Source organism: Medicago truncatula, chromosome 5 (genome assembly GCF_003473485.1).
Source record: "Medicago truncatula cultivar Jemalong A17 chromosome 5, MtrunA17r5.0-ANR, whole genome shotgun sequence".
NCBI classification, from domain to species: Eukaryota; Viridiplantae; Streptophyta; class Magnoliopsida; order Fabales; family Fabaceae; genus Medicago; species Medicago truncatula.
In genome coordinates, this window is record NC_053046.1 from 15,546,293 (window position 1) to 15,557,914 (window position 11,622).

General features: G+C 35.7%; 1 protein-coding gene across 1 annotated transcript; it reads left to right on the forward strand.

Annotated features, from left to right (window-relative positions):
• Positions 1-8,177: 8,177 nt before the first annotated feature.
• LOC11413663 (protein JINGUBANG) lies at positions 8,178-9,662 on the forward strand. Its single transcript, XM_003613339.4, has one exon. The coding sequence runs from the start codon at positions 8,278-8,280 to the stop codon at positions 9,622-9,624; it is 1,347 nt and encodes a 448-aa protein (XP_003613387.1). The 5' UTR covers positions 8,178-8,277; the 3' UTR covers positions 9,625-9,662.
• Positions 9,663-11,622: the final 1,960 nt, after the last annotated feature.

Genomic DNA, 11,622 nt, shown 5'->3' on the forward strand with positions numbered 1-11,622 from the left:
CGCATACAAATTAAAATAAAAAGAAACGAAATTAGATTATACAAATTTGGTGTAAACCGCAGAGGGCTACACATTGATATGAGCACTACGCCTAGGTACATCAAAAGTCATAAAATAGAATATCTCACGTCTTTCAAATAGTGAATTCTAGTGGTCACGAGTTTTATTCCAAGGTTGATAGCCTTCATGTGGGCCACAAAATATTGAATCCATGGCGAGTGCCCTCCACCAAAAACTTTTCAAATTGCTCGCCCTTGGCTATAAGTCCTGCACGGTCCAAGTCACCAAGCTCTTCCGACTCATTCTCACCTCAAGCACTTGACACCTTCAAAGAGTCCTCCAGGCTTTTTTCTCGCCCTCAAGGGCTTTCTGCTTGTTCTGCAAGTCGTCAATGGCTTGGAGGTTTGTCTTTACCTTATGCTCTAGGAACTCAATCTTCTCATCCTTCTCGACACACTTCGTCGCCAAACCTACTTGGATGTGCTACTTGTCCTTGTTGGAAAAATCATTATCCAGCTTAGAGCATCCACAATGGAGACCCTAAATTTGAAGGTCTTAAACGGGTCCCACCTGTACACATCAATTTTTTTTTTATTTTTTAATAAGAGTACCTAATAGGTACTCATTCACTCCAATGGAGACCTTTTGGCAAAAAGTTTAAATGGGTCCCACAACTAACTCTTTCTCATTTACATTCCACCACTAACATATTATTTTAAGGATAAAATATGGTTTTAGTCCATGCAAATATGTCTTGTTTTGGTTTTAGTCCCTGGTAAAAAAAATAATGTTTTTGGTCCCTGCAAAATTTTTTGTTTTTGAAAATAGTCCCTGACCCCACTTTTGTGATGATTTGCATACGTGGCACATTATAACTGAACCAATTTTGTAGTTTTTGGTCCGTGCAAAATTTTTTGTTTTTGAAAATAGTCCCTGGAGGGACTATTTTCAAAAACAAAAAATTTTGCAGGGACCAAAAACAATTTTTTTTTTACCAGGGACTAAAACCAAAACGAGGCATATTTGCGGGGACTAAAACCATATTTTAGCCTTATTTTAATAAAAAAAGTGTGTGGGGACCACTAAACACATGGAGGTCTTAAGTTAGACCCTAGGTCTTAGAAGACCCACGAGATTTTTCCCCACAATGGGAGTACCTATTAGGTACTAGGTCTTAAATGGTGAAGACCTCACCATTGTGGATGCTCTTAGTCACCCTTGCAACCACCTCAATCTTGTCCTTGAGTATCTTGTTAGCTTGAGCCTTGTCCTCGTTCTCATCATTGTTTAGGAAATGGTCACTCCCAACACCTTCACCGCCCCTATTATCCCATCTACCACCTCCTGGATCCTTCCAGCCTGTCCCAAGTGGTTGATGATGTGTAGCTCAGAGTCGTTCCAACGGAGGGTGGTGTGGGAGCCAAGCCTGTCTGGACTAGACCAGACACTCAGCAAGGTTAGAACTGGGCCATCGGAGGTGTTGAGCATCCCTTCACTCCTTTTCCACATTCCCTATGACGAGTTCTCCACTCACATCCTTTTGGAAGGGTGATCCTCTAGATCGTTCACCGTCTGGTGCGAGGACACCACCGTGTCAACCCACTCGGCCGTGTTGGTTGGGGAGCCTACACGTGAGGATGAACCCATGATGCATAAGAGCAAGGTGTTGAAACTTTATGGATCCTTCTTCTCGAATCCATCAAGCTTTTGGGATCCCTTCTTGTTCAAACTTTTAAGAGTTTCTTATAGATCTTCCATGGAACCTTCAAGCAAAAAATTCAAAAAGAGTTATTAAGCCATAAACAATCAAGTGCAAACACAAAAGTACAACAAAAATTCAATAACAGGCCTTTCAGATATGACAATTTCACGAGAGCATGGGTATTAATGTGACACTGGGTTCAGACGTTACCCTTAGAGTCGTGCATCACATTTCCATTCTTGCTGACTATAGTTTATATGGAAAATTGTGTAAAATAAGTCCATAACTTATCGTAATCGGCAACCTCTTGGTTGGTCAAATGCCCATACTGAAAGAGGAAATTAAAAGGAAGATATCTAAAGTGGTTCCTACAACAGTAGAAAGGGAACGAGGGAACGCGTTCAGGGACTAGAGTGCCATCCTCTTGAACATTATTCTCCATCATGAAAAAATTTCTAAGGCACCCTCGTTATTTTGCCTAACAAGGAGATATATGTTCTTGAAGTTTCGAACGAAATCCACAAAAATGCTGAAGAACTTCATCCCTTGCCTCATAGACACTCAACTTTTTCTCATGTCTTTCATTGTCACTCGTTGCAGCACAAAAATCGAGAAAAAATAAGTAATGGTGGGAGTTAGCTTTAGATACTCGCGCACCAGCTCAAAGGTGCAGATGAAGGAAATAGAGTTGTGATGCAATTGAGAATGGGGTAGTAGAAGCAATTGGAATATCTCCTTCAGAAATTCCAAGAAGGGGAGGCGGAGGCCCATCTCCTTAAACACGACCCCATACATGGGGGATTATGTTTTCTAGGTAGCACGAAAAAATCCTGCTATTCGTCGTAGGTAGGCACACCTCTTAATCAACTCCATTCTTGGAGTTGTCATCGGCCAAGGGAAACTCGACATTTCTTGATAAGTGTACACGCTTGTAATATCTAATGCTTCATCCCATATCCAAGAGGCATCCAATTCCGCGTGGAGTATCTGATTATGTTCGTTAGAAATATCAAACTTGAAAGGGGAAGAGGGAAAACAGTGAATTCGACATTCAAAAAGGAAGAGTCAAATCACCTTCGTGAACAAATCGATTCCAAAAGGAAAACGAAAAGGCAATACCTCTACAACTTGCATTACCACACTCACTGCGGCGCTGAACCACTCACGACGGTTATGGGTTAAAGCTCTAGTAATTTACAACCTATCAAACATCAGTTTACAAACGAAAATAATCGTCTTATCATTCAAATAATAGTCTTCAGTGGTTCTACACAGTAAATGCCAAAAACTACGACAAACCACTACTTTTATCATTTGAAACTACCATTATATCTAGCTTCTACCCTAAAATCGTATGTATTTCAGTTCAAACACTGGAAACATAAAGAGGGAAGAAATGGAAAGGGATAAGTACCAACCTAATGAAGTGTAGACGAAAAGATAGAAGCAAATGCACTTTGCAAAAAATCTTGAAGGAAGAAAGTCAGTAAACTCGGGTGAACTCTTGAGCTTTAAAACAAAGGAGAAACTTAAATGATGATGCAAAAGTGTTTTGAGTGAACACTCAAGGCCTTTTATGTTCCTCTCAAGACTTTTCAGAGTCCACAAGCTCCAATCCATTACAACGTTCCACATGAAGCTTACTATAGTAAAGACGAAGCTACGGTTCATATCAACCTTTTTAAATTCATCCAACATACATGACATGATTAGATCAACGGTTGTGATGGAACATCGAAAACCAACTCTGAATAACCCACTCAAAGGCTAGGCAATCAAGTACATAAATAGCCTTTACATGTGGCATTTAAGAACCAAAGGTCATGTCCCCTCAATCTCCTCCTTGAGACACTCACATTAAATGCTGAGAGGACCACCTTGTTAAAAGAATCAAATTGTCACTCCACTGGCAAACCAGTTCGGTGAACGAAAGGAAAGCTCATCCGATCATATGTCACTAGACTCATCTCTAGCGTTTTTCTAAACATACAGAGACACCCACAGAAGAGCTAGTACCCCTACGAACATCTGACGCCCTCCCGCGAGCACAAAACATTTTTACTATTTATCTACTTCTCGCGAGCATATCAAGGCCTATCAGTTCCGAGCACTGACCATTTTGAAAATTCCCACCATCCTTAAACAAAGTACCATTTGAACAATATGTTTGATACCTCTCAGTCTCTCATGAGCATCAGGTTTGCCGCCGCACAAACTATTTCGCTTAAACTTATCACTCGTATTCAAGAGCAACGACTTGGGGGGGCTATTGTTCTGGATGAGCAACCGGTTATAGCCTAGGGGGTGCTCGTAGAACTTAAGTAGTCCAATTCAAACGATCTAGTAACGGCTCCTTAACGTGCTCTAAAACTTTGCCTTGACTGTTACTACTGCCACGATCTTAGAATCCTCGAGCGCTACAGGTGTGCCCCATAACAGCTGCTGCACTTCCTCACTATATAAGGTAAATGTCAGGATTCCCGAAAGGTACAATTTTTTTCTACCTTAACCACCATTTTCTAAAGATTTCACTGACTTGAGTGTCGGAGTGTCTGCCGATACACCCCTTTCTGTTCCAAGCATACAAACAACCAAACACAACCACACCAATCATCATCGTCTGATTAGGTACAATCATTTATGAAATCATATAGGTTACTTGATAATTTGTGTCGAAACAAAAGGAAAGGAGCCTACTTGGTTTATTTTTAATCAAATAAACCTACTTACTTAGATCATAACATGTTTATGAAAGACATTCTTTCGAAAGAAAAAAAATGTTCATCAAAGACGTCTACCAGGGCCGTACCTTGAGGTGTGCAAGGAGCTCAATGGAACTGGAGCTCCCCAAGGTATGGGCCTAAAAAAAAAATTATAGTCCAGTAGTACTACTAAGTACTACCCCACTAAAAAAATTACTTATTCTCTTTCTCTCTGATACCACACGTTCCATCACCATCACTCTGTCGAATTTTCCCTTTCTTCTTCCCCGATTTGATTTCCTTTTCCTCTTCCATTATCTTGTTGAGAAATGATATTTGTACAACCATTTGGTGACAACTTTTAGACAACTTTTTCTCTCATACTCACATTATATTCTTACTCTCTCTCTTCCTTTTTCTCTCTCCATTGTTCTTCACCAATGAGAAGGGAGAAGAAGAAGGTTGTCAAAAAGGTTGTACCAAATGGTTGTTCAAATATCATTGCTCTATCTTGTTTTAGGCCTATTAGAATTGGGTCCTCTTACTTTTGGTGTTAGGTGAGTGTTTTTTTAGAGTGGTTTAAGGTTCCTTATGTATACGACAGTGATTTTCATCTTTGGATGTATCGCATATATACGTCACCTTGTATTTATCTTTAAAAAAAAAAAATAAATTGAACATTGTTCTTTAAAAAAAAAAACATTTTTATTTATTACGGGCTTATTTTCACTTATAGAACCGAGCCTCCAAATTCGTAAAAAGGCCTCTGTCCTAGGATATGATAAATCCAAATTGGCAACTGTTGATCGAGTGGTATGACATAAATAATAATTGTCTGGGTCCACGACCAGATAGATGTACATACATCATAAGTCAATATAAAAACATCGTGAATGATCATACACCAGACATGCCTGATTTCTATTCGATATTTATTATCTTTAATTAGGAGCTTCCAAATTTCATCAAAAAAGTATAGGTTAGGAAATTTCCCAACTTGCATATCATTCCCTTTTTTGTGGAATCATCTGGCTTTTTCTAAGGATAACCAGCTAGTGGCATCACAAATTAAACTGCATAGTATCTGGATCACTAATCTTGTGTGCTGGAAAGTTGTTTCCAACTTGTTCATGGGACCAGCAATTAAAAATTAATTTGGACGGATTGCATTTTTTCTCTAAAATTTCAAATCAATTTCCACGTTGGAATATCTCCCTTTCTATCTGATTTCACTCTCCACTTTGCAGCCTAACTTATTGACTCTATTAATTTGATTTATCAATTGTCCAAATCATATTTGACTTAAAAGGTCAAGGAAGCTAAATACACGTTTTTTTGAAAAACTTCGTCCGAAGGAATCTATCAAATTATTCCCTCTATATACTCCTTCAAAAAATTATGTTAATTAACTAATTTGTTTTCTACAATCAATAATAATTTCAGTTTTATTCAAATTATGTAAATCAATAATAATTATGTAGATAAAAAAAATTAAAGACAAGTTCGTCTAAGGATATTCTCGACAAAGAATAAAGTAACATAAAGAGTAACATTTGGTAAGCATCTATATGCACGACTAATAGAAATAAAAATTATTCAAATAATATTAATAATATTAAAAAATGTAAAAAAAAAAACATGTTAAAATTATTTACAGTTTTAATATTCGTAAATAATCTTTAAATACATCAGAGAGAGAGAGAGAGAGAGAGAGTTGGTGAGTGTTTCCAGGTTCATGTCTTTATATTAGGGTTGGACAATGGGCGAGTTCAGTCCCAATCCGACCCACACTGTGGTTGTCATATAATTATTGATCTCTGCACATATTTTTTTTAATTGCTCAATAGGCGTCTTGATTTGCTCCTTTGCACGTCCATCAAAATTCAGAAATAGCCACCCTCCATTTTAAACTCCCAAACAATTTGGGAATTAAATCCCGATCTCTCAAGTTTGAGAGTTATTGTAACGCCTCGGATTTTTAATCCAAGACATTACGTAAAAAAATATTTATTTTTCAAAAAATATAAGGTTAATTTTTTTTTTTGAAAACTCGGTATCCGATCAAGAATCGACTAATCCGAGGGGACCAATCCCACCGCCCACTTGCGGGGGCCCCGTTTAAAGCCAGAGCAAGCTCTGTATGGACTTAGCCCACCGAAATTGGCTCCAGAGGGAATCGAACCTGAGACCTCTGGAGGAGCAAACTCCAAGATCCCAAGCCAACCACTAGGCTAACCCCAAATGGGTTATAAGGTTAATTTTCTTCATGAACTATTAAAAGGATATTAATAGGAAATATATGTTAATTATTTTTAAAATTACCTATTATTTGTTATTCTTCTGGTTCTGTGTTCAGGACAGTTCCTAACTCCCAAACTTGGTTAATCTGTTAATTTTTTAACCTAGATCAAATTTTAACTCCTGAACTCCGGTGACTGAGAGTTACGATCTGAGGGGATATTTTTGATAGTTTGAAGGGCATATGTGCAAATGAAGGTTCCTAATGAGCAATTTTACTTTTCCCCTGCGATTTAGACAGTTTCGGGTCGAGCGGGTGAAGATGAATGAGAAAGATGGGTCATCTTCACCCATTTTTCCACTATCTAAATGGTGATAAATCAAACCCGCCATGACGTGTTTTTATTCTCTAAGAGATATGAGAATAATATGAATGAGAGGAAATTTTTTTTTTTTTATATAGAAGCTAAATTAGTCCACTTAAATTGGCACCGATGAGAATCGAACAACTCGAGGACGAGCACACTCCCAGGTCCCAAGTCAATACCATCGGGCCAACCAAAGTGGATTAATGAGAGGAAATATTGAAATAGGATGTCATTGATTTCGGGCATGTAGAAGATGAAGGTGGAAGATGTATGTTGTGATCATATTGCTCTGATGATAGATGAGCAAAGAAAGATTGAAAGGTGAAGCGGGTAAGAAGAGACAGAGGTAGCTCAAATATAAAGTTTGTATTTCTTTTACATCAGTTCTTTCAAAGACTTTATTGGAACTCACCATATCATAAAAATAAGTACACTCAAATATAAAGTTATAAGATATATGAGTTTATCCCGTAAGTGTAGCTCAGCTGGTAACTACCAGCGATATTATTTGGAGGGACTGCGGTTCGAACCCCAGATTCTCTATACTTTAAAAAGTGTGTAATCTAGCTACTAGACTTTATCAAAAAAAGACAAATGAGTTCAAAATCTATTTACTCTAATTGAAAATTTAATTGATTGAAAATCATTAACCCTGACTGAATTTAAAGATTTTGGAAAGAAGAGTCACATTAACAACTTTTTTACTCCTTATAGACGCTACATGAAAAAAATAATGATCAACTCGACTAATCTCATAAAATAAGTGACAACTACATTATCCATCAATAGTTGATACAAATCAAAAAAAAATTCATATCTCTTTCATTATTTATGTTACAAACTAATGGAAGACAGGTGAATAATTTTGATTAGTGTCAACTCAACATAAATAAGCAAAGGATAAAATTGTATAATATTGCAATCTTAGAAAACTAAAATGAACATCAAAAAGAATGAAAAACAAACACAATATTATATTATTGTAGTTCCTCTCAATACAGTTATTTTTCTGTCATTACTAAATAAAAACAAAATTCACTATATTCTTCAAAGAAGCTACAAATATGCAGTCATAATCTTAATATTACTTTTGACTTTTGAATCAATAATAATCTATTGCATTATTGTGTCACTGAATCATTTTTCTATACACAAATTGCCGACCTGAATAGTCTCTCACTTTCTAAATTTCCACACAAACATGTCTCTATAAATTCCAACCAATCCAATAAAACATTCTCAAAGAACAACATACCCAAAAATAAAAATGGTACTTCTTCAATGTCCTTGTTGTTGCTACACACAAAACCAACAACAAAAACAAAAAACACAACCTCATTCTCATGATCATATTCATTCAGAATCATCAACTTCTTCTTCTCTTTCTTCACAACCAAGTTTACCTTCTGTTCCTTCTCTCACTTCACAACAATCTCAGGCCACATATCACAAACTTCTAACAACAATCAATGGTCACTCTTCACCCATCTCATCCCTTGCTTTACACTCTAAATTTCTCTTTAGTGGCTCTTCCAATAGTGAAATAAGAAGATTTGACAAAGACCCTTTTGCTCTTCAAGGTTCAAACAATATCAACAACTTGGTAGCAATCAGTAATGGATCAAAATCAACCATTAAGTCAATGATTGTTGTTAATGATATGTTATTTAGTGCTCATCAAGATCATAAAATCCGTGTTTGGAAAATCGAGACAACGATGACTAGTAATAGTACTAATCAAGATCAGAGGCTGTTTAAATGCATAGCAACACTTCCAACATTCAATGATCGTTTTTCGAAGCTTTTTTCATCGAAAAACTACGTTGAAGTTCGGAGACATAAGAAGTATACATGGGTGAATCATATTGATGCTGTTTCTTCTCTTGCTGTTTCGAAAGATGGATTGTTTCTTTACTCGGCTTCGTGGGATAGAACATTCAAAATTTGGAGAGTTTCAGATTTCAAGTGTTTAGAGTCAGTGAAAAGTGCACATGAAGATGCAATCAATGCAATCGTTGTTTCATCTTCTGGGGTTGTTTATACAGGTTCAGCTGATAGAAAGATCAAAATTTGGAGGGAAAAAAACCATGAAGAAGATGAGAAAATGAAAAGTAAAAAGAAAAAGCATTTTTTGGTTGGAACATTGGAGAAGCATAAATCAGCTGTGAATGCATTAGCACTTAACAAAGATGGATCAGTTTTATATTCAGGTGCTTGTGATAGATCAATTTTAGTTTGGGAAAAAAGCAATAGCATTATTCGAAATTGTTCCGGACTAGACCAAGACCCAGACGACGAAAATATGGTGCTAGTTGGTGCCCTAAGAGGGCATACTAAGGCTATATTATGTTTGGTTGTGATGGATGATTTAGTGTGTAGTGGATCAGCTGATAATAGTGTTAGATTATGGAAAAGAGGAATTGATGAAAAAAGTTATACATGTTTGGCTGTTTTGCAAGGTCATAGAAAAGCTGTTAAGTGTTTGGCTATAGCAGATGATTCCAAAAGTGGTAAAAATGGTGGGGTTGATGATGATGGTAGTTCTTATCTTGTTTACAGTGGTAGTCTTGATTGTGATATCAAAGTTTGGCAAATACGCGTTCCCTTGATTTGATTTTTATCATATACTATTACTATTTTTTTGTTCTTGTAGTTTAGTTTGTAAAGAGAATGAAAATTTTCATTTTTGCCCTGTTTTTGGGTTGTGATATTTCTTAGTAGTCATATTTTCACTGTTTTGACAAAAATTATGAGAAGATTTTGTCATTTAAGATTGCACACAAACACCTAAAAAATACCCTTTAATAGTAGTTAACTATCGTACACCGCTATATGTTAGGGACAAACTGATCAACACTTTTAAAATCAATTTAACCGATTTAAAAAGTTATGTTTAACGGTAGTTAAATACCATTGAGGATATTTTCAAAAGTTTGAAGGGCTTTGTGAGCAAACATAGGTGTTTAAAGAGCGACCATTAAACTATAACCTAGAAGAAAAAATTTCGAGTTGCAATAACATTGACTCTAGATATTGGTGGGTTGTATATATTGCAAACGCTTTTATATGTGTTTAGTCCCTGTAAATAGAGGTCATTTAAAAAATGATCCCCGTATTCCTTAATCCTGACATTTTTTCCTCCCAAAATTTAATCATTCAAAATTTGGCCCCTCCCCCCACTTAATCATTTTAGGCCATTGACTCAGCAAAGTTTAACGTGAAGTGTCAAAAATACCCTTCCTTCCATCAGAGGGCAACAAAAATTTTGGGAGGGGTATTTTCGTCATTTTAGGCCATACTTTGATGAGTCACATAGCTACGTCAGTAATCTGGTGATGTGGCAGTGATTAAGTGGGTGTAGGGACGAAATTTTAAATGATTAAATTTTGGGAGGGCAAAATGTCAGGATTAACGAATACATAAACCAATTTTTAAATGACCCACATTTGCAGGAACTAAACACATATAAAAGCCTATTGCAAAAAATATAGAATGTTTCTTATCGTATCTATTGATTTCTCGTACTCTAAAGATTTTAGATTATATAATCTAAAAAATGTAGACCACTTCAAAACTCTTCAAAATCCTCTAAAACACGTTAAAGCGTTAAAACACCTTTATAATATACAATTTTTTGAATTTTATAATCCGGATAGGATGCACAAGAGATGATAAAATATTCTTACAGGGAGCAAACTCAACCAAACTCTGGACTTGTTAAAGTCTCTAATATTTCATCTCTCACATTTGATTTGAAAAATATTAAGCTTGTTTGGCACAAGGACATGTTTGAGTCTAAACAATTGGTCTGACCAAAATTTATAATCGGGATAAGGCTTTGTATCATGTATGAACAGTCTCTTACTCACGTTTAACCCCTAATTGTTAGATCTATTATGTTGGTAACGAAAATTTTATGAATAATATATGGAAAATGTTAATGAGTGCAGCGGGGCACTAGTTAAAGAATTATAAAAGTAAATGTTTTTTTAGAAATTATGTATTTTAGTTTTTGAAATTTAAAAAATGTTGTTTTTAATGTCAGACTTTGATTTTTCTTTCCATTTGTAACTGCTTAACTAGTCTCTAACATGACCCATAAAATATTTGATGTAAAATTCATGTTAGTTTACGTAGAAATCTTGTTGTAAAATACTCTTGTTGAAAAAGTCGTGTTTAATTTTGAGTTCATGATCAAATAGTAAAAATATTTAATTATTTACTCTCAATTTTTGATATAATTGAAGGACCATCTTATAAATTTTTTTCAACTTTTAACCCAGTCTCATCCTAACTAAAAACCTGAACATAATTACAGTTGTAAGATCATCATATTGGTAGAATTTTTACCATTTAATACTAGTACCTAATAGGTGTTAACTCAGAACAATAGCATTGAAGGGGAAAAATGTTTCTTGTTTATATTTTTGTATGTACAGCCGAGCCCTCTATTGGGTATATATACATGAATGTAATAAATAGCATTTAACCTATACATGTTGACTAAAAGCTATATATGACAAGAAAATAAAATAGCCTATGAATCAGGGATTAACACTGATGTGTATCTCCTAAATATTGACTAATTACATAAGAGACAACTCATGCCAAC